Raw genomic sequence first — 22919 nt, 5'->3', positions numbered from 1 at the left:
TTGGACTTGGCCCCAATTTGGAAGCCTTCACCAATGACTGAATCAATCAAGTCAATTCTGCCTCTTTAGTATTGAAGGCCACTGGGATTAAGAGGGATTAGAGACTTGCCTACCCAGGCAATTTAAAGTCTGGGCTTAACTTTTGAGGCTTCGTGATATGTCCAGCATGAATGCTACTGAAGTCTTAAAGTCACACTTAAGTCTTATTAGACGATCTAAGAAAATGATTCTCAAAACCATTTTGGCAAAATACCACAGAACAGCCAAATGGCACACACCACAGTTATCAAATATTTAGAATAATGCACTGCAAACAAATATATTTGCCATTGCACTAAACATTTCTAGAATTAATGGTTTAAATGGAGGAAAAATAAAGATTGAAGCATTGGTAATAGAGCAAAAATATTCTCAGAGTTTCCACCCAAAGCTAAATATCCACTCATATAGAAGGGAAAAGTAGAGTCAATGATCCAAGCAATTACACACTTTCTCGTTCTTGACCATGCATGCCATCTGGCTTGCTGACCTCATAGCACTCCACCCCGGCCAGTGTGAGGACCAAACAAGAGTCTGGATGGGGAAGTATGTAGTGATCTACAAAGCCATTTATAAGTATGAGTCATTTATCAATCTGAGGTTATTTACCCACAATTCCACTTGGTAATTCTGACTTTAGTTCTGACCCAGGATAAAAAAATATATGGAGGATCCAATCTGATTCACTCATAAATTCAACCCACACTTAACAAATACCAATCATGTCCAAAGCACCATGCTTTTGGGAAGCATATTCCCTACTCAACAAAATCACACTGGTGCCAAGAAGAATGACATGCTCCCAGCTATTTCTTGCACATGGAATTAGAGCAGCAGTAACTGGGAGAGCAAGATCTCTTTTAGGTGGAAAGATCTAAGAAGCTCCATGGGAAGAAATGACATTTGAATTGGGTCTCCAAGAAAATATGGGCTTTCAACAGCTAAAAAATGAGAACATTTAAAATACTAGAAAGGTTATGAATGAAGAAAGAATGATAGAAAACACAAGGCAAATATGGCAGTCAGTGAGGAGTTCAGCTTGCCTGGAACTTGGGCCAAACAGAAGGGAGTAACAGAGACAAAGCAGGAAAGCGAGGTGGAGGCAGTTGTCGACATCCTTAAAATCCTAAACAAGAAGACAGCATTTATTAGCCAAAAGGAAGCTCATGGAGGTGTGTCGTTGTTGATATGGCACATGAGAGACACTGTGGGAAGAGTAATCAGACATGGGTGTGCAGAATGAGATGAAGAAACCAGAGGAAAGAGAGTGGTTAGGAAAAGTCATTCAATACTCTTTAAGAGATGGGTAATGAGACTGGAGCAAGATCATGAGAATGAAAATAGTGAGAAGGAAAAACCCACAACCTGTCAGAGACCCGTTTATCATGGAGGAAGGGGGAGAACCAAAAGTTAAAGTTGAACAAACATAACCCGAAGCTCAAATGAAGCGACTCAGAAGTGTTACTCCTGGGCGAGTGGGAGAATGGTAGTAATTATCAGACAAGAAGATGGAAGAGAAATGAAGACTGAATTGTGCCTAGATGATCCTCTTGACTCAGAAAATGGCAGCTCAATGACAAGGTCATTACCGCTCCTAGTATCTAGATACACCACTCAGACTCAGTGCCTGAACTACTTACTGTATCTCAGCACCCTCTCTCCCCACACCTCCTGCTACGCCACATCTCCAGTTCCAGATCCTTGCACCTGTGCTCCCCAACCTCCTGCTGATATATTAGGAGGGTGACTGAGTGAGTAAGAGTCACTAAATGAGTGACTGGTAATTGCCTGATACTCTGACCTCTGACCAAACTATCTATGTAGACACTCTATGACCCCCCTTTCTCCCACGGTTGTGTTTCACCTGAAATTACAGTACCCGTAGGCCATTTTCCATGGTAACTACATTGGGTATTATCCTTTGTGGATAAGTCTCAGTGTCCATCTGTGATCTGTGCTCTAACCAAACCACTTTGCTGCTCTGTCTGGTGTACCTTGACCTGCCACCATTCACTGTAAAATCACTTTGATTCAGCTGGCAATCTTGGAATGTAAGTTGGACATATTCTCACAGCAGATGCACATGTCCTTACTACTTTGAGAATTTAATAGTCATCACAAATACAGGAAAATATTTTTCAAAGGACTTTATCTCTTAGAAGGTTCCCTTGTCTCTGATTTCACCACTAATACTTAGGCTCTAAATATCAATACTACTAAGTAAGTAGTAGTATGCAAAACTGGTCACTCATAAGTATGCGAAACTATGTGCCTTGATTTATCCTATATCCCCTTCAACTTTCCCTAAAAGTTATTTGATTGTCATTTTTCACTGAAAAGAGACAACAGTCCACTGACTGTATGTCTGTGATGTTGAAAGAGCTTCAGAATTCACCAATGAGTCTTACTATGTCCCAGAATGAGAAAGGGGCACAGAGCTCAGGAGATGCACTTGCTCATACAAGGATACAATTGCTTAGAAAGCAGCCTTCCCAGAGCCCTTCCCATGGCTCCCTGCCCCCCACCCCACATGAAAATCTATTATTAACAGCAAAGGTGATGGTTCTGCTGATGACTCATTAAGCATGCTGATTCGTGACAGCATAGGCAAACCTGACTAAGGGAATCGTTCGCTGGATTTAATCAATTATTGGGCTCATCAAATGTGATTACTAAGCCACATAAAAATCCAAGTGAAAGAAGGCATTAGACACTTGGAGGAAAAAATAACTCCTTGTTTTGCCTGGCAACAGATGGGGCCTCTCTATTATGTACATGTGTGATATCCACTTGACTGATTACCTCCACACATTTTTATCCTCCTAATGTCCAGAATATTTTTGAGACATTTGCCCTTTTGAGAGAAAGTCTAAAGAATCAGCAAAACACACGGTTTTAAGATAATTGAAAACATGGAGAAAACCGAGAGTAACAGTTCTCAGCTATCCTAAACTTTAATATGCCCATACTTCCAAGCACCGTGAATAAGAAGCAACACTATAGGCTCTCTTTGTGATCTAGTGAGAGAACAGTATACAATAATGTAATTATCTTCCCAAATAACCCAACTGTTCCCAACGACCTTCAATACTTAGATCTATTATAGCACTTAACCACATTCTAATTATTTTGTTCTTCACGTGTCTTAACTACAAAACCATGTACCTCTTCACAATTCACAGGCAATTTCTTGTACAGTTGACCCTTGAACAACACAAGTTTGAACTGCACACATCCACTTAGACACAGATCTTTTTTTTTAGTTAAATACAGTACAGTACTATAAATGTATTTTCCCTTCTTTATGACTTTCTTAATAACATTTACTTTTCTCTCAGTTTATTGTAAGAATACAGCATATAATATATATAACATACAAAGTATGTGTTAATTGACTGTTATTGGTAAAGCTTGCAGTCAATAGTATAAGTTATTAGTAGTTCAGTTTTGGGGGAGTCAAAACTTATACCGATGTGATTATCAATCTAATTTGATTATCAAAAAGTTATTTGGTCACAGAAATGTCTAGATTCATAAAATGAGTAAATCAGATAAAGTGAGAACCAGAACTTCTTACACTATCTAAAGAGTTAAGATTTGACAATCAAGCAAATAAGCAACCAACCAACCAAGCTAGAATTAATAACTGATCAATCAAAAACCTTTATTCTAATGAAGTTTTCACTATCTGATGTGGCTTAAAACCCCAACTCCTGACCATTCTGACCTGAGTATTTGCACAGTCCAGACATGAAAACTGGACACATGTATGCAGAGGTCCCTGACGTTTGTGGATAAGTCATTATTTGTACCTCTGCCTCTGATTATGCTGACCAATCACAGCATTTCCAGGCACACTAAAATAGAGGTGTGAGTGTGCGTATGTGTGTGGGTGTGTTGGAAACACTTCTAACATAGATTCAGCTTATAACACCATCTCTGATATCAATTCCTTTCTTTAGTGGCAGCCCAGAAGTATTAGAGTATTTCTAGGTATTTGTGATTATTTTGTACATGATCTGGTATTCTTTCTCAAAGATATAAACTTCTCAGAGCCAGACCTGATAACTTGAAGCTACAGCTATATTAAAAAAAAAACCTGATGAGAATTTTAGGGGGAAGCAGTTCTCCTGGGTAATCCTCTCTGTCAAATTACCATGTCACCACTTCAACAAATCTCTTGGAATGACTGGCCTTCGTAGACAAGATTCAGTCACAAGGCAAAAGGATGGCTCCCTTTAATTGTGCTGATTTAAAGCCTAATCCAATAAGGGCTTCTGTGCCGGGAGAAGCTTATCTTCTACTTACTGGTGCCCTTGCTAACCCAGTAAAGAGTTTTTAACATCGTTCTTTTGGTTGAAATTCTGGCCTTGGAAGAAATGAGTACATTTCCCTTAATATAAACAGTGAGATTCAGAAGAAACACTATCATAACACACTCTTGGGCTACTGAGATCTGCCTAGTATTTGATAAAATATTTAAAGAAAGATACCTACCTCAGTTGAGCTGTAGTAGGATGAGGATGACTTTGAAAGCCAGAGGACTTTTTTTTCTTTAACATGGCTTTGAAAGGTGAATAAATACATAAGTGAAATGAAATGAAGGCTAGCACGAGAAGTTTAAACAAAGGTAGATTATTTTTGTATCCTGGGCTTTCTTTCTCCTAATGCCCAAAGCAAACCTATGAGATCTAAAGCTTTTTAATATAACATTTAGTTTTCCTACATGAAGCCACCAGCTTTATCTTTTATTAACTGAAGTTGAATAACTACACTTAGCATTCAAATAACCCATTGAGTCCACACTAGTATGTTTACCCCTAACATGAAAAAGGAATCACAGCTCCCCCCAGTCCAAATTAATCACCAAATAGGCAAGCATATATTCAAACAGACCAGCAACTGACAGAGATCTCAAGACATATTTAAAAGTGTCTACCATTCGTCAAATGAGGTATCCACTTAATCTAAATTTATAGATCCCTGGAAAAGTTATCAAGCAAGATCATTCTGAAAAAGGCGATAGGTTTGGTAAATGAAGAAGGTCTCAACTTCTTTAACACCCTTCCATCAAGAGCTATAGTCTATGTTCCCTTCTCTTGAATCTGAGTGGGTTCTGTAATACCTTCACCAATAAAATACAGCAGAAGTGACACTGCCCCAGTTTCTGCGCCCAGGCTGTAATGAAGAGACCAGCATTTTCCACTTCTTGTGTGTTGGAACACATGGCCTAGGAAGACATTCTTTGTTAAGAATGCAACTACTCTGAGACCACCATGCAGTGAGAAGCCCAAGCTCCATGCTGGAGGATGAAAGTCATGTGCAAAGAGAGAAAGAAACAAAGAGCACCAAGTCTCCCCACATGTGAGTGAAGAGGCAATCTTGGAAGTGGATCCTCCATCTCCAGTAGCCACAGCCCACTCCAGCTGCGTCAGGTTCAAACCACTCAGCCAAGTTCGTCCTGAATTCCTGAACCATAACGCTGTGAGCAGAATAAAATGGTTGTTTCAAGCCGGAAGTTTAGGGATGGTTTGTAATCAATGGGAGATTAGTAGACATGGGTCTATTTTATATGAAATATGTATGTGATTAAAAATAGAAGGGCTCAAACCAACCCTCTATTTATTTGCACTTTACATGACTTCAGTGAAGCTGGTACAAGACAGTTTATTTTTTTTATTACATCGACATAATAAAAAATGTGACAGCATTCACGTAAGATATGCAAAAATATGCTTTCAAAAATAATCGACATAGTAATTTGAAACTTGACAGGTTTGAGCCGCTCTCTTGTAAAACTCCCTCTAACCTGTCTATTTATCTCCTTTTAAATAAAATTGAAGCAACTTTGAAATATTTCATACCCCAGGTTAACTACATGTAAAAATGATAAATTACCTTTTACTACTGAAGACTATTATGTCCTCTAATCTGAGTGATTAATTTACATCCTGTTCAGTGGTTCACATGCAATTACTACATGAACCCGATGAACCTGAACAAGACAGAATTATTTAGCCATCTGTATAAACTCACTATATTTAGAAAAGTATAGCAAGCTCTAGGAAGCCCTAAGGCTTTATTCATCTTCTCTCAATGATGCATGCAACTCTACACTGCATATCAAACTGTAACACCACTACTGTGGATTATTGACTTTATTTGGAAACCACAGGACAGGACTGGACTCTCTGCCATAAGATGATGCTCATTAGAAAAGGTAAGATTAAAGTGGTCATCTGACTGAAAGTACCATTGCTGAAACCAACTGGCAGATTTTAATTGCATTTGTGATTTTTTTTATCTGAATATAATCTGTTTAATGTCATAATACCAAAATCAAATACAATCAATGAAAAGCAGACACTAGCCTTTTAGACTGAACTGTGGACTTCTAATGCTTGGCAAACAAAAGATCTGAGCAACTCTTTTTCTTTGGAATGTGCTTTCCAAACTCTTCTCAATAAAATGAAGTAATGGAGGATGATAAAAGATGATATTCTACTTTAAATTACCTTTTCCATGGCTAAATAAAAAAAAAAAAAAGGACCATTAGTGCTCTTAAAGGAATTTATACCTATGCTTTGAGCTCAACAGCATTTTGTCAGAGAATCAGGCAAATAGGAATTGCAGGCAAAAGAGAATTCAAACACTAAAAGTGTATTTAAAGATGCTTTTGTGTTCCCATCCATAAACCTTCAGCACCCTCCAGTCCAGACTCTCTCGGGTCGAGGTTTTAGTAAAATCACTAGGCAGATCTATAGTTAACAGGCCTTTTCATCCACCAGATCCACTCTCACGGGAAAGTATACACTCACGGTGCCACACTAAACGTCTGCAATCAATTTTTAATTACAGTAGCAGTAGTGATCCAAAGATGAAGCAGGCACCTCACTGAGAAGGAACCAAGAGACTGTTCATTCCACTGAACGTCCACCATGAGCCAGGCTTGCGAAGAGTTGTGCCACAAATGACTCAACCAACCAGCTCCCCTTTCTCAGAAAGACACTCTTACCTCTGGGATGTTTTCTTATATTTCCTCCTGTAGGAAAAGAAGCATAAACGCACATCAGAAAAAAATTTGTGGCAGGCAGTGAGTTAGAAAACATAACTTCAGCAGGGACAGGCATGCAGGGGAGAACTTTGTGGTAGGTTCTTTCTGTGAGGCTCATGGGTTTCAAAGCCCAGCTAAAAGTTTTAGATTATTGTATTGTACTGTGGTCAGATGCATATAACCAGTCTTAACACTTACAAATAGCATCCCAAGAGCTCAATGGCTCTGCCCTCCTATGTTCATTCTTCCCCTTTGAGGGCACTATAGTACCTGGGTTGAGGTCAGGCTTTAAAGACCACAAGACTCAGGTGCAAATCCCAGCCCCTCCATTTATTAGGTTCATGGGGTTGGTGAGGAATAACTGGGCAGGGTCCTGTAAAGCATTTCTTTTGTCTGGCATATATTAAATGGCCAATAACTATTAGCTATTTGTATTGTCACTGTTACTACTATTGCCTCCACCATATAGCACTGAAGTCCCTTTAAGGATGTGCCTTCTACAGTGAAAATGAGTAATCATGTAGCTAAGCCCTAAGGTCAGACATAAGCTCTTCAGAGAAGGAAGAAGGGAGGAAAGGGACAATGAGAAAGTCTAGAAGAAAAAGTGGTGAGAGCAGCAGTAGAAACTTGCTAATGGCTCAGCTGTGGGCTAGTCTCCTAGAAGAAAATTCCCCAGGAGCAGAAGTGGCTGGAGTTCTAGTCCACTTCTGCTATTTAGCCTTGGGCAAATCTACTGGGCTAAGGGCTTCTGAATCTATCAAATGGAGATAACATCTGCCCTGGCTATCTCACTCAGTCATAGTGGCATTCAAGGGGAAAGTGGCCATCAAGTTTATTATCCTAGTATCTTAATGGTTTTTATGTGTGTGTCATTTTTTGCAGACTCGGAAGTCTCTCCAAAGAGTCTGAACAGCCTCTTTTACTGGAGGGGATTCAAGGAAAGAAAGTGCTAGGAGAGGAAAAGGCATCCTTCTGGTAGCATCTCCAGGAAGTGCAATGCTTCCCAGTTGTCCTTAGTTCCACACCTGCGTTCCCATTACAGTCACTGCACCCAGGAAGCCGAGCCACTAACTTGCTCATAGAGCTATATGTCACACATTTTTTAAAAAGGGCACAGATTTTCAAATTCAGAGTCACTATGATCTGTTACATCTCTGTTCAAATGAACATATGCATGGTGGTGGTGGGTGTTAAGTGAAGAAAGCAGAATGCAACATAAAGCCTACAGGGTGATCTTGCCTAATGTACCAAATATTTATCTGAAAGGAAACACCAAAATGATAACCATGATCCCAGGGGGGGTGGATTAATGGATCACTGCTTTTATATTTACTATTTTTACTATTATTTTACACATACATGTAATCACATATATAGATATATACATATAAGACTATATGAATATATAAAGATATTTATATGTTTGGATTATACCATATATAAAGAGAGGAAGCTCAACTAACAGAGTGAGTTAAGGCTTGGGCTTTAGAACAAACTATCTGTGTTCCAGTCTTGGCTCTGGGACTTAGCTCTATAGTATGAGACCAGTTATTCAACCCCTCTGAGCCTCGGTTTCTTCATCCATAAAGTGGGAATAATCAGAGAACCTCTCTCAAAACCTTATGGTAATCGACAGATGAATGGATAAAGAAGATGTGGTATATATATACAATGGAATATTATGCAGCCATCAAAAGGAATGAGATCTTGCCATTTGCAACGACGTGGATGGAACTGGAGGGTATTATGTTGAGTGAAATAAGTCAAACAGAGAAAGACATGTATCATATGATCTCACTGATATGAGGAATTCTTAATCGCAGGAAACAAACCGAGTGTTGTTGGAGTGGGGGGTGGGGTGGGAGGGATGGGGTGACTGGGTGATAGACACTGGGGAGGGTATGTGCTCTGGTAAGCGCTGTGAATTGTGCAAGACTGTTGAATCTCAGATCTGTACCTCTGAAACAAATAATGCAATATATGTTAAGAAAAAAAAGAGAAGAAGAAGAAGGTAACGGGAGGGGAAGAATGAAGCGGGGGAAATCGGAGGGGTGGATGAACCATGAGAGACGATGGACTCTGAAAAACAAACTGAGGGTTCTAGAGGGGAGGGGGGTGGGAGGATGGGTTAGCCTGGTGGTGGGTATTGAGGAGGGCACATTCTGCATGGAGCACTGGGTGTTATGCACAAACAATGAATCATGGAACACTTCATCTAGAACTAATGATGTAATGTATGGGGATTAACATAAGAATAAAAAAAATAAATATAGAAATGTGTAAAAAAAAAAAAAAAAAACCTTATGGTAAGAAATAAATGAGTAACCCACACGAATGTCAGTTCCACAAAGGCAGATTCTTAGTATGGTTCCCCACGGTAACCTAGTGCCTAAGACAGTGCCTCGTGCCCCCTCTAAAAGCTGTGCCTGGACCCCATCAGCAGGAACAGATCACTCTTCAGGCAGTAGCCAGGGGCAGAGGTTTCATCTACAGGCACAGAGCACAGTGAGTTATGGGTGTGGCCTGTGCCCTTGGCCCTTGTTAGGGCTGCTGTCTACTAAACTGGGCTAAGGAGTCTCTTAAGGCAAGATCAAAAAATAACACATTGGGAGTGTACAAAGACCAAAAAGAAGGGGGCAGGCACGCCAGATGGATGCCCCTGGCTTCGAACCAGAAGCCCAAATAATTCTATCAGCAGAGCATATCTTCAAAGGTCAGAAGAAGACAACCTTTGTCATTGGCTTCCACAGACTTCCCCCGCATTTGCCAAGAACCATACAAAACCACTGCTGGGAGCACTGAGATCATCAAAGATGGACAAAAATAAGAAGAGCTTCCATTTTCAGCACCTACTAACAAGCATTTCACATATATCGGTAATCCTCATAATACCATTGTTAAAATTCACTCTCTGAAAGAATCTGAATTCTAAAAATGGAAGTTAAAATATGTACCTAAAAGGTGTTATTTTATGATAACAACAAATATAAGGGGGGTGGCTCAGAAAGTTTTGTGAAAGAGGTAGTCCTGACTGATGGCTGGGATTTCAGAAGGAGAAATGCGTAAGTATGGGGCAAGCAGGTAAGGAGGGCATGTCCAGTGGCCTCAAACCAGCCCAGCCCAGCCAGATATGGAAGGAGATATAGCAGGCAATAAGGCTAAAAAGTGCTGAGGACAAAGTTAAGAAAAGTAATATAATTTATACTTAAAAAAAAAAATGATACCTGGGAGAAAGGGTCACCTCTTGCATTACCTGGTCTCATCGCCGATTATATGGAAAGACAATAGGGCTCTGGGATGTGACAGACCTGCTTCAAAACCCAACTGCCTCCCACCACGCCCAGCTGTGAGACCTCAGGCATGCTCTATGCTAAATCAAGCTTTAGTACCCACATCTGTAAAATAAAAGGAACGATATCAGAGGACACAGTGTTTTGAATTTGCCAGGTACATGCACGTCATGTAGGCATTCTGAAAATTTTAGATCCCTTTACCCCTTATTTTGAGCTTCTTGAGGCCAGTGGTCCTGTCATATGGATCTGTGTATCTACTCCCAGGGCTTGCACATTAAATGGTACATGGGTGGCACACACTATGTCTGTCGGCAAAACAAATGAATCATTTGCAGCAGCCACTCACACCTATCAAAATACTGGCTGTGCATCTGGTAGACCCAAAGAAAGAGAGACCAAAACTCTGATTTTCAGGACAATCCACCTTCTTGACACTCACTCCCCACCTTCCTAGATGCATCCTTGGCTTCATAGTCCTAAAGTTCTCTCTTCCCATCTTGTCCCATTTAGACACAGATAGCTTCAGGACCAAGACACACCCAATCCAAACAATGTCATCTTATACCGGAGCTGAAAGGTCAGCACTTAAAGTACAAGAGAAAATATATTTCTAATATACTTCTACTATACTATACTTCTAATATACTCAAGATCCAACTCACAGATCATTTGGACTGGGCAAGATCAGTGAGGACTGAATGAGCCCTACTTATCCCTCAGCTCTCAGCTGAGATATCACTCCCTCCTGAAAACCTTCTACGGTCTCCCAAACTGGATAGTGGCCCTTTCATATGCCCCAAGGGGGCCAGAGCTCACCCACGTCACTGCACTTGTCACTCCAGATAGTTCCAATCCGTTACACTGATGGCAACGATGGCTTGTCCATTACCTGCTGGTGTTTCTCTCTTTCCTAACACAGTGATTGGCAAATGGCAGCTGATCAATATATTACTGGGGAATGAATGAGTGAATTTATCAAGAAGCTGATCAAAAAATGCTTGCTTTCTACTCATTTCCCTTATGTTTAGCAATGATTTACAATGAACAGTGAGGACGCCTACCACAGCCATAGTTTTCTACACACAGGAGAAATGGCAATGAGAGGAGGCTGGAGGCCTCCCAGTTGTGGAGCATCTCCTCTGTTCCATGCCTGTTACACATATTATAAGTCACTTTGACACCTATGGACCCCGAGAGATCTACCTGACCTTACACTTGCTGGAAGTGAGGCTCAGAGAGGTCAAGTAACGTGCCGAAGGATACAGAACCTGCAACTGGTTGAGAAAGAAAGCAAACTCTGAAGCCTTCAAAGAAAATTAGGCAAAGAAGTCAAAGGATGCCAAGAGGGATCTTAGACACTAGACAAAAACAAACAAAACCAACAGCAATAAAACAAACTGGGTCCTTTCCTTCCAAACGCAGGAAATGAACTGGAAAAGAACGCAGTTTATTTCTGGCCTTTTGTTTTTAAGAACTTCGAAATAATTTATTCCTGATTCATAACCTGAACGACAAAAGGAATGTTTTTAAAATGTTCTGTGTTGGTTTCTCAAACTTACTTCATATTTACAATTTTTTGAAACCTGTAACAGCACATGACAAATCTCAATATTCACATAGCTGGGCTGAGCTGATGTAAAAAGTAGAGAATGACCAGGAACTATTATGCTCTCGGATCTGGCAAAGCTGGCCATGTGGGAAATGGAGAGAGCAGGGCTTCACGCTCAGGCAGAAGGCAGGTCATCTCCACAAGGCCAGGCTAAGGAAACCGAATCCACAAAAGTCTAAAGCAGCGCTTTGCAAACTGCTTCCCAGAACAGGTTCGGCCCTTCTCACTCTTTGGAGGGGCATTACAGCAAAATGCTTAAGATCCTGTGCCTGAGCTCAAAGCCTCCTCCAACTTACTGTGTCCAATAAGCTATGTGACCTTAAGCAACTGACATCATGTTCCCAACCACCAGTCTCCTTATCTGTAAAAGCTGGGTAACAATAACACCCTCTTCACAAGGTGATGTGAGAATCAAGTGTAAGAACAACGAAAAGCCTTTAGCACAGTGCTGGGTACCCAGGAAGGGTTTGAGAGTCAGCTACTGTATTAATAACGGTACTGCATAAATAATAATGCTATTTTAATTCAATAGGTTTCCAAATTTTGTTTGGGAAAAAAAAAATGCCTTTCCTTAATTAAAGAAGTAAAGAAAAAAAGCTGCAGATTGCTTTCTAAAGGTAAAAAAAAAATTAAATATTTGCAATTCTCCTTATCTTGGAACACTTGAACCACAGAGAAAGCAGGTACTGTTCTGAGTCCTGCTAAGAGGAGGAGAAGGAGCTGAAACCATGTCCAGCTTTCCCCCCAAGGCCTGCATGTTATACACCCTGCCACCCACTCTCTCTGTGGTCCCAGTTAACCTAGCAGAATTATACACTTCCCTCTAATGTTGAAGTAGGGCCATTGCTGAGAAGGCAGGAGGAAAAAAAAGTAAAACTGGGTATTTATGAACTGGAGACATAATAATCCTAAGAAATATCTAAGGTATCTTTTGATAAAGACTCTTTTTATCAACAATTCCCTAAAAACTGAAGCCCAGTGAGCTGCTTACACAGAATCCCTAAGCACTTTCCAGAAGCTGTAACTCAATGCAGAGACATAATGTACTACTATATAGTCAGTCAGCACTGACTGACTCATACCCATTTACCTCTTAGACAAATTAAAACATTCCTGGTCTTCACCGAAAATCAGGGTCTGTTTAAGTCTGGAATGTTTCTATGGAACCATGGATTGCCCCCAGAACTATCAAATGGTGTGTGTTTGTGTATGTGTCTGTGTGTGTCTGTGTGTATGGGAAGTGAGGAGCTGGAAAATCTCCCCCAAAGGCTTCAGTCCATTTACATCCAGCTGATCACATTTGAAGAAGTGAATACTGAGATGGGAGCATCACCAAAGAGCAAAGAGCACTGACCCCCCCCATATTTAAAAGGGTTCCCCAAAGCTCTCCATAGCTGTGTCATCTAGCAGAGGCGCCTAGACCCTGAGCTTCATTCTACCTCTCCTGGCTCCAGCCAGGGAGAGAAAGGATGAAACAAAGCAAGCGTAAAAAGGGTGATTCTGTCCACTATAAACCAGGACCTGCCTGGGAGCAGAGCACAGACAGCAAGGGAACAGTGCAAAACAACAACGAGGTGGGAGCAAGGATGCTTCTGAATGGCTTTATTCGCTTTTTGATGGCTAGGAGTTCCCAACGTACGTTCCCAATGTAAGTTTCACATACTCCAAAGTTAAACAGATGACTTGGGAATCATTGGGAATCATTCCTGATAGCCTGGATAAGCGAGAGTTGATTAAGCACTGATGTTAAATTATGAAGAGGCTGGCTGGCAGTCTTTCACTTTTCTAAAGTGAGTATCTTTGAGTAAGAGCCATATGGGTGCTACAATAATGAGGTTTATAAATAGGCTTAATATTCAAACAAGCTGGCTTAAAAAAAAAAAAAACAACAACAACTTGTGCTCAGTTTCAAAGTTGACAGCAAGATACCTGCCAGTTGGGCACAAGAAGGTTTTCTGGTATGGGAAGTTGAATATGCAACAACTGTACATGCACAGTGAGAACTCGAGCTCTGCCTTCGGTGTTCTTCTGCACTTCCAGGCAATGATGACTCATTCTGGTCCAGATCCCATCAGATCCCGTCTCCATCCTACCCTACCAAGGTCACTACTGCTCCAAGGCACAGACAGATTTGGAAAGCTTGGTTCTTGGCCCTCGGTTCCCTCAAGGGAGTAGAGACTGGGGGACAGAGTCAAAAAAACAAGCAAGACTCAGAGTTAACTGAGTGGAGCTAACTATGTGTTCTCAGGAGTTCAGGTCACAACGCAGCTCCCTTGTGGGAAAGTGGACTAAGATAAAATGTCACAAATACCCATGAAATGAGCAAGAATCTGAATGATAATCTGATCCTCTGGTTTTGTTTTTCATTGGCATATGGGGTGCAGACTGAACAGAACTGGATATCTGGAAACTTCTACTGAACATGCCTTAAATCATTTGTAGGAACTACTCTACACGTTGCTGAGAATGGAAGGTCCTTGTATATATCTTCTTATTCCTACCAGTGATTTAATTTCCATGTTGCATACATTAAGACCTAGGTTTGCAAAGCTAAGTATATAATGACTGCTTGATGGTGCTTTTCATTTTGAATAAGTAAATGCCAATAAGAAAACGTATATAAATTGCAGTATCCTGGCACCTTCTGGCACAGTATTGGGGGGGGGACAAGATATTAGAGAAAGTAAGAGATTCTCTTCCCTTACTCGCTCAGATATTTCTTAACTGATGAGCTACAGAATGAAAATCCATGTGGGCAACGATTCTATTTTCCTGCTTGGCCAAAGATCCAAGGCAATACAAAAAAATAAAAAATAGTGAAATGACATAAACTCACTTTCACCTGTAATAACCCAATAATTAGGAAAGGGTTGTTTTTGTTTAAATCTTCTAGAAAATTTTTCTGCTAGTTTGTTGTTTTTTTTATTGGGGAAAATTGTCCCACAGACTTGCACCCTTCCAGTTAGCCTTCTTAGAAAAGGAAAATCATACTCAGGGTCAGCAACTCCCGAAGTACAAAATTGCAGTATGTTTAACCCAAAGTCATGAGATCAAATTCAAATGGAGAAGTGAGGTTTGGGGGTAAGGGTGGTGAACCTGAAGAATGAGAGAATGCTAATCTGAAACAGAGCCGTAAATAAGACGATCAATTTTTAACTCACTCGTGGAACCAAATATGTTTCTACCTAGTGCTGGCCAGACACTGGAAAGAGGAGAAATCTTTGAGAAGGTTTAATACAAACTAAACAACGCTACAGGAAGCCCCACCTGGAACAGCACCAGTTCACACTGTGCCCCACGCTCCCAACGTTCTGGAAGCCCTGTTTCTTCTTTGTTCTCCCTCCCCAGCCCCCTTGTCTGCCTGCAGACAGCTGGCCAGACACAGAAATCCAAATCTCTTGTGCATGCCTGCTTCTCTCCTGGGCCTGGGTTAGAAATTCCAGCACTCAAATTACTGTCCAACAGGCCCCCAAGTGGGACCCCTCCCCAAAGAAAGCTGAAATCTTCCTCTGGAAAGCAAGGCTTTTTGAGCAGACCAAGCATTATTTCCGTCTTGCTTAAAGCGAGGCAGTGAGCTAATCACTGGCACCAGCAACAAAATATGGAAAAAGATTTTTCGAGAAAGAAAACAGGAAGTAAATGTCATGCTTGTAGAAGTCCAGGTAGTACTTTTCTGCATAAATTACTTATCCCTCTATTCACGTATTTACAACCACTTGCTGTGTTATAAGTACAAGTACAAAACTGTGTGGGTGTGGGTGGGACTGGAAGAGATTTTTGTGACCTCTTTCCTGGGAGCCTGGCTCCCATTTAGATAAACATCAATGAGAAAGGCTGAAAACAAAAATATTTCTTAACATCTGTGCAACACTGCCCAAGTGGGGATAAATCCAAAGGATTAAGACAAAACCTTACTCTTCATAGATATATCCCTGTAATTAGGGGAGGGGTAGAATTTTTTTAAATTGAATTATCCAGAGTGGCTCCAGCTCTCTACTTTGTTCTTCCCCATGTGTATTTAGCCAGAACAAAAACTGTGTCTTCTGCCAAGTTTAACTTCAGTGACTGGTCTAATTTTTCTAAGCCTTTCCCATCTACTCTAGTAGTATTCCTTCCCTCTCTGCTCTCTTAGACCCTTCCTCCCAGCTCTTATCAAAACCTCCTTCTGGTGGAAAGCAGGGGAATTTAAGTCAATACACCAGCTCCTGGGGAGGAGAGGTCTGCCCTATTTCCTCTAAAAACTTCTCTCCCAGTAACATCATCCACATAAGGCTCTTCTCTGGACACAGACTCTGTAAATTTCAACAATTTAAATGTGGCAAAAATGAGGCCAATATCCAAAATACAGAAAAAAAAAATACAGAAAAATAAAAGAATTAACCGGCAGATGCACTCACAGGGACCATTTTGAGCTCTACTGCCGATGTAAATCAGTTGAACATTCAAACCAAATTCTCCTTAAGGATAGTTACCTTTACTGAAACTATCCAAAGAATCCCAGAAATGGGTACTTTGGCCAATTCCTTCATTTTTTTTTTAACGATGACTAATTTCAGTCCATAGTTTTATAGAAAGAATGACAATTCTAAACAATATTTATGGAGTTTCAGTTTATGATAATTAATCCTTTGTTTCACAAATAAGCAACATAGGATTTTATTCTATGGCTCCTCATAGTTAGCAGACTGGATTTCCAAATAGCTACCACCTGGAATAGTATACTAAATATAAAATACTTTGGGGGAGGTAATTTAAGGGTATTATAAGACTTGTCAGAGTCATCCTTAGACAAGAGTCAGAAAGGTAGAGGGAAAAGGGATCAGATATCAGTCTGAATTTGAACTATTCCGAAAACACACATGGAAGTAGCTTTCAAAAACTAATCTTTCATGACTGGATTTACTCAGAGTGTCTCTAGAGTACAGGAAAAGTCTCGGTTACTTCAGCATTTTGGTTGTTTGGAATCTGGATAAACAGAACTTAATGTTCTTTGGATGTCCAATAGTGACCTTCAGCCAAAATATTCAACGCATTCTTATGTTGATTGTTTAAGTTTTCACTCTTCTGGTGGTCTTAAGGGAAAGGAAAGCTATGTTTCAGTAGAATCTTGAATATTGGGTCCTTGCAACAGACCTCTGGAAGAGAATGAAAGTGAAGGGAGGGAGGGCCGTTTGGGGAAGGCCTTAACGAACAGGGAGAGGGGGTGCCTGGGTGGCTCAGTCCTTAAGCGTCTGCCTTTGGCTCAAGTCATGATCCCAGGGTCCTGGGATCAAGCCCCGCATCAGGCTCCCTGCTTAGCGGGAAGCCTGCTTCTCCCTCTCCCACTCTCCCTGCTTGTGTTCCCTCTCTCGCTGTGTCTCTCTCTGTCAAATAAATAAATAAAATCTTCAAAAAAAAAAAAACAAAAGAACAGGGAGAGGGCCGTGAACAAGGCACATGTAGTATGGAGGGTGAGAGCCACAGCAGGACCTATGCACTGCCCCAAGAGACAGAGACCTGGTATGTCCATCACAGGGCTCCTCTGAGGCAGCAGTGTCCCCACAAGGCACCAATGGGCAAGCCTAGACAAAGAACAGCCTCCTGCAAAGTCCAGAGAGCCCCCACCCAGCCAGCCTTCAACAGGCCCTTCAGTGGTGGGCTGAGCTCCATACTTTGGGTCTCACTGCCTGGCTCATGCCCTGTCTTCCCAGAAGGTCTGTAATGGGGGGCCTCATTCCATTTGGCTTCTTGGGTCATGGTCTCTTTCTTCCCTTAGAATACTAGGAATGATCCTGCCTACCCTCCAGGTTTCTGTCTCTGCTCCAAATCTATGTTATGTTGAGCATAGCACCAAGTAGTCAATATAAGGATTCCAAGCAAAGCTATGTACACTGATGGCTAGCTGGCCTTTCCCATATGTTGGACAAAAAAATGCCAGTGAGAAAATATATATAAATTTACATGTTTCTAAAAAAAATTTACAACATGGGGCGCCTGGGTGGTTCAGTCGTTAGGCGTCTGCCTTTGGCTCAGGCCATGGTCCGGGGGTCCTGGGATTGAGCCCTACACCAGGCTCCCTGCTCCACGGGAAGCCTGCTTCTCCCTCTCCCACTCCCCCTGCTTATGTTCCCTCTCTCACTGTGTCTCTCTCTGTCAAATAAATAAAATCTTAAAAAAAAAAAATTTACAGTCTTCTGGCACCTTCCTTCAGACTATTTAGGGTGTCACACTAAACTGTGTTCTCTCTACATGTGTATGTCTATGTGTATACACAAATATCCAATTTTTTTCTTCTTACTTTGTTGGGCTATCCATTATACCTCCAATCCAGAACTTTCCTTTCATCCCCAGACTCATTTATCCAACTGTTCATGCCTTTCCCACATCTCCTCAAGGAAATCTTATAGGTCCCTCATATTCAATATTTCAAAAACTGAACTCATTATCTCTAATCTCCATTCATTCTGCTTCTATGCACAACAAAACCTGCAATCTTGCTCCCCCTCAGTGGTCCTGATCTACATAAATAGCATCTGGGAATGAAGCAAAAAAACCTGGGAGTTACCCTAGATTCCACACTCTTCTTCATTTCCCAAGTCCAAGTCCTGTTGCGTCTACCTCCTGAAAATCTCTCAAATCCATCCCTACAGACCTACAATGGCTTCCCATTGCTAAAAACCCCTGGTCTAAAAGAAGCTTCTTGGCCTTAGCACCTCTTCTTAGAAATTTCCACACCATGAAAGCCAAGTAGAGGAAGAAGCGAATGCGCAGGCTGAAGAATCAAAAGGAAAATGAGGCAGAGGTCCAAGCAAACCGCTAGCTTATGCACCCATGGAAGCCACAGGAGCAGAGATAAGGAAAGATGGAGGCCAGGGATACTAGTACCAATTGTTAGACTGCATGCCTACTTTCTAGAGTTTGATTCAATGGATCTAGAACATCCATCACTATCTGATCACAATGACCACCTTTGAGAGACCCACCTTGCTCATGCCAAAACAGTTCCTTTTGGTCCTTTGCCCTGGGCCTATGACTTTTGGGACAAATTCTATTTTCATTTGTGGCTTAAACATGTGTATAATAAATCATCTCTTCTGCTGCCTTGGCTGAAGAAAAAATAAAAAATAAAAAAAAATAAAATAAGGAGCAAGATCTGATCCCTCTCTAGCTGTGTCTTGAGCCTCCTGTGTCCATACAGCCTTGGCTACAGCCACTTGGCCCTCCTGTTTTTTTCACAAGTTCCATGTTCTTTTGGCTCTTTACACATGCAGTTTTCCTGGGCTTTGAATACCTTAGAATGCTCTCCTTCACCTCTTTACTTAACTAATACCTACTTGTTCTTCATAGCTCAGCTTAAATCTCCCTTCTTCAGAGAAGCCTTCCCTGATTCTTAGACCTGGTTTGGGCCCCCCATATGTTTCCACAGGGCCCTGTAGTTCTTTGTGGCACTCATCACTGTAAATAATTACTTGTGGAATTACATGTTTAATATCTGCTTCTACCAGTAGACTGAGTGTTCCCTGGGGAGGGAGCCTTTATCTTGCTTCCCACTCCCTAGCGCCTGGTGCATGGTAAGTGCCAGGGAAATGTTTGCTTAGTGAATGAGTGAAGGATGACTTTCCTGCATATAGATATATGTGTATTCATTCAAATACATAAATAAAATTCATTACTTTATAATCATAAATTATGTCTTCTTGATTGAATTATTCTCTTAAGCTTTTCATTATTTCACAACCTAGAAACATCTAGCTTTTTCTTACACTCATGAAACCTCGTTTATTTTGTTTAAGAAGAGCTGTCAGAAGAGTACACTCTAGTAAGTCTGAAGAATACCAAAGCTTTACATGGACTCAGTACACTTTTTCCAGAAATTGAGTACTTCATTTGTTGTAGAATTCATTTTTTACTACCGATGCGAAACTATGATGGCCATTCTCAAAGCCGTTACAGACTCCTTTATGGGCCTCATGTTCAACAATTATTTTTCTTAGTCTTTTATTGAAAAGCCATGAGTTAGGTCAGGTGAGCACTTCCCCCATATGGAAAAGCTGGAACCAAGCTGTCTTCTGTGAGCCAAAGAAAATTAAAGATAGAAAATTGAGCTAGAAATGCAGAAATCTCTGTGCTTAGGGCTGCTTCCCAGCCAACAGAGGCTGTAAAGCTTGGTCAAAATAATAAACACTTAACTGATAAATATTGAGTTGTAATTAGCTAATAAGTCAGCACAACTAAATTATGTTAAGCAAACAATCATGTACTAATATACTGCATTAGTATTCAAGTACAGAAAATTTCATTCTAAGTGTAAGAATCTATTTATCCTTTTTCTATTCACCTCTTCCTTTCCTTTAATACACATTAAGAAAGTATTCAGGTGAGACTTACTTGATCTTTATCAGGAAAAGAAAGACAGAAACAATTCCTCACACATGAATGTCTTCCTTCTCTGAACCCTAGGACACTGTCAATATCAATAAATATCATTTAGCAATTAATTATTGTGCATACTTTTATTGTTGTTTTTTAATTTTTTACATGTATAAAGAATTATCTTGTCTCCTGAACTAGACTCTCAATTTCCTGAGAGCAGGGCTTTACTCCTGATATTTCTGTATCTCTTCCAAAGCTCCTAGTATCTGGTATATAATAGGAGTCCAACAAAAAGATGCTGAGCCACTTGACATTGCCAATTAAATGAGACAGTGGAATAATACACTAAAATATGTAATCTGGAGGAAATAAATCATTTTTTTTAGATTATTCTTTTGGCATTGCATTATTAGTGAGAGTCACAGGAAGCCCCTCTTCCCTAGGTCATCTGTTCACAAAGCTTTACCTCAGAACCATGACTCTCCAGACCCCCTGCTCCAGGCCAAAGTTTTCTCCACAGTTCCAGACTGCTATCACCAACAGCTACGTGGATCTTCCAGAGGCTACTGCATTTCAACATGTCTAAACCCAAGTTTATCATCCTGCTTTATCCAAGCCTGCTCTTCTCTCCATGGCCCCTAACAAGGCAAATGGCAACAGACTCACTAAGACATCCAAGCCAAAACAAACTTGGACAACAACTTATCCTTCTCGCTCTCTCTCTCTCTCTCTCTCTGCTCCAAAATGAAGTGGCACTACCCTAAATTCAAGAATCCTCTCCAACTGGTCTCCAGACCTCAAATTCCATCACCAGTCTGCCCTCCACATTTCTTCCAGAATAGCCCATCCTAAAATTCAAGTCTCAATTTTTCCTTTCCAGTTTAAAGTATTTGAACAATTCTTTTTAAGGCAAGGGATAAAATGTAAACTCCTTAAAATTACATGTATCAAAATAAAAAAGATGCTCTGCAAGATGAGTGGACAGTGGAACACACTTTTGTGTATGTGTAATGTAGTAAAATGTGTTCAAATACTTGCCTCCTTAAATTATAAGCATGTATAGTTTTGAGTAAAACAAAAAGCAAATTTTTAAAAATTCCATGTATCACTACCTGGCCCATGCCTTCCTTTCCAACATTATCTCTCACTCCTCCTCGACGTGCTAATGTCTCCCATACCTCTGTACCTCTGCACAACTCTGTTACCTCCATTCATTAGCTTTTATTTATCCCTCAATATTGTACTCATTAAGCTGCAAGAGGATATCACATAGCTACCTTTCCAGCAAAGTAACTAAGATTCTTGGGAATTGATTCATAGGGAAAGGTAACCCTGTGAGGTCCCTGCGGGACCAGGGACCAATTTGAGGAACAACTGCTTTTGAGGTGACCTGAGAGATTTCTGTCTAATAACTCAACGTTAGATGACAGCAAACGACCCAACCAACCCTCCCCTTTTGGGAATTATCAGTGAGAGATAAGCATAGAGAAGGGCGCCAGGACTCAGACTATATCCCTAGTAAGTAGAAGCAGCTTTTCCAATTTTCCATAAAATGAGCTCAGAATTCTGGGCTGGTTTACTCTGGGCTGACTAGAGGATTCCTTGTTTCCTCGAATCTTTGCAAAGACTTCTTTGCATCTTTGCAGAAGGCTGATATGAATGAAAAGAATCCATGCAACTTTCTTCCTTGTGACTCTTAATGGACTCTGCTAGAATAAATCTGCAGCTCACTGCTAGTCTGCAACACCTTCTCTGGCCATCCCAGGTGGAGGAGCTCCCTGTGCGTCCCTCTGTAACTCTAGTCAGCACTTCTGGCTTTTCCTTTCAGTCCCTCCTGCTAGCTTGGCTAGGGCTGAAGGGCAGGTATCTTGTCTACTTTTGCACACCCAGAGCTTATCAAAGTGCCTGGCATATAATAGACACTCAGTAAATGTTGAGTAAACGAATGTTGCCTGAACACTGATGGCACTATTAAAAATTTCAGATGAGTACAGAGAAAATACAGCCTAAGAGGGCTTAATTAAGTAAGAAATACGAAGGCAAAGATGCAGGCTTCTTTGCCTATGGCCTTCCCCCACATCTTTGGAAGAGTCACTTAAGTTCTCTGTGCTTCAGAGGGGTATTAGTGAAGACTCTTGGAGACAAACCAAAATCAAAGCAACCTAAGCAGAAACAGGCCGACTGGTCCTGTAGCTGGGCGAGCCCAGAATCAGAGAAACAAGTGCAGGAACTGGGGATTCTGGGAGCAGACCCGGGATTTCCACTCCATGTTCTCCCCTCTGCTTTTCTCTGAGTGTTGGTTCTCCTGTCTCCTATCACAGAAAGGTCTTCTCCACGAAGTAGGAAGTAGAACCAGTGGCAGGCACCAGGAAAACCCAGAAGAAGGGAAAGCAGCTCTCCCCAATGGCCAAGAGAGCAATCTCAGTGAAGGACTCTACGGCTCCTGCTTGGTGTCCCTGCCACACCTGAGACCTACCACTGTTGCCACTAGGGTGAAATTCTAAGACTGGCCAGTCTTAGTGGACCTTGAACTCATCCCTAAGGCAGGGGTAGGGGGTGGAGGGAGGCAGGG

At 41.1% G+C, this 22919-nt stretch overlaps 1 protein-coding gene across 5 annotated transcripts in view; it reads right to left on the bottom strand.

Moving 5' to 3' along the window:
• PDE1C (phosphodiesterase 1C) overlaps positions 1-22919 on the bottom strand; it is a 409149-nt gene that overhangs the window by 263566 nt on the left and 122664 nt on the right. For 4 of the 5 annotated variants that reach the window (XM_045864458.3, XM_045864460.3, XM_045864459.3 and 1 more), the window contains one exon: positions 7055-7081. The exons of the other annotated variant lie outside the window; for it this stretch is intronic. In XM_045864458.3, the coding sequence (XP_045720414.1) occupies positions 7055-7081 (27 nt within the window). The remainder of the gene's footprint in view (positions 1-7054; positions 7082-22919) is intronic. 5 annotated transcript variants of the gene reach the window in all.

Source organism: Mirounga angustirostris, unplaced genomic scaffold (genome assembly GCF_029215605.1).
Source record: "Mirounga angustirostris isolate CCGP_5_RB_7025 unplaced genomic scaffold, mMirAng1.0.hap1 SCAF_12, whole genome shotgun sequence".
NCBI classification, from domain to species: Eukaryota; Metazoa; Chordata; class Mammalia; order Carnivora; family Phocidae; genus Mirounga; species Mirounga angustirostris.
This window is presented reverse-complemented; position numbering and strand designations above follow the sequence as displayed.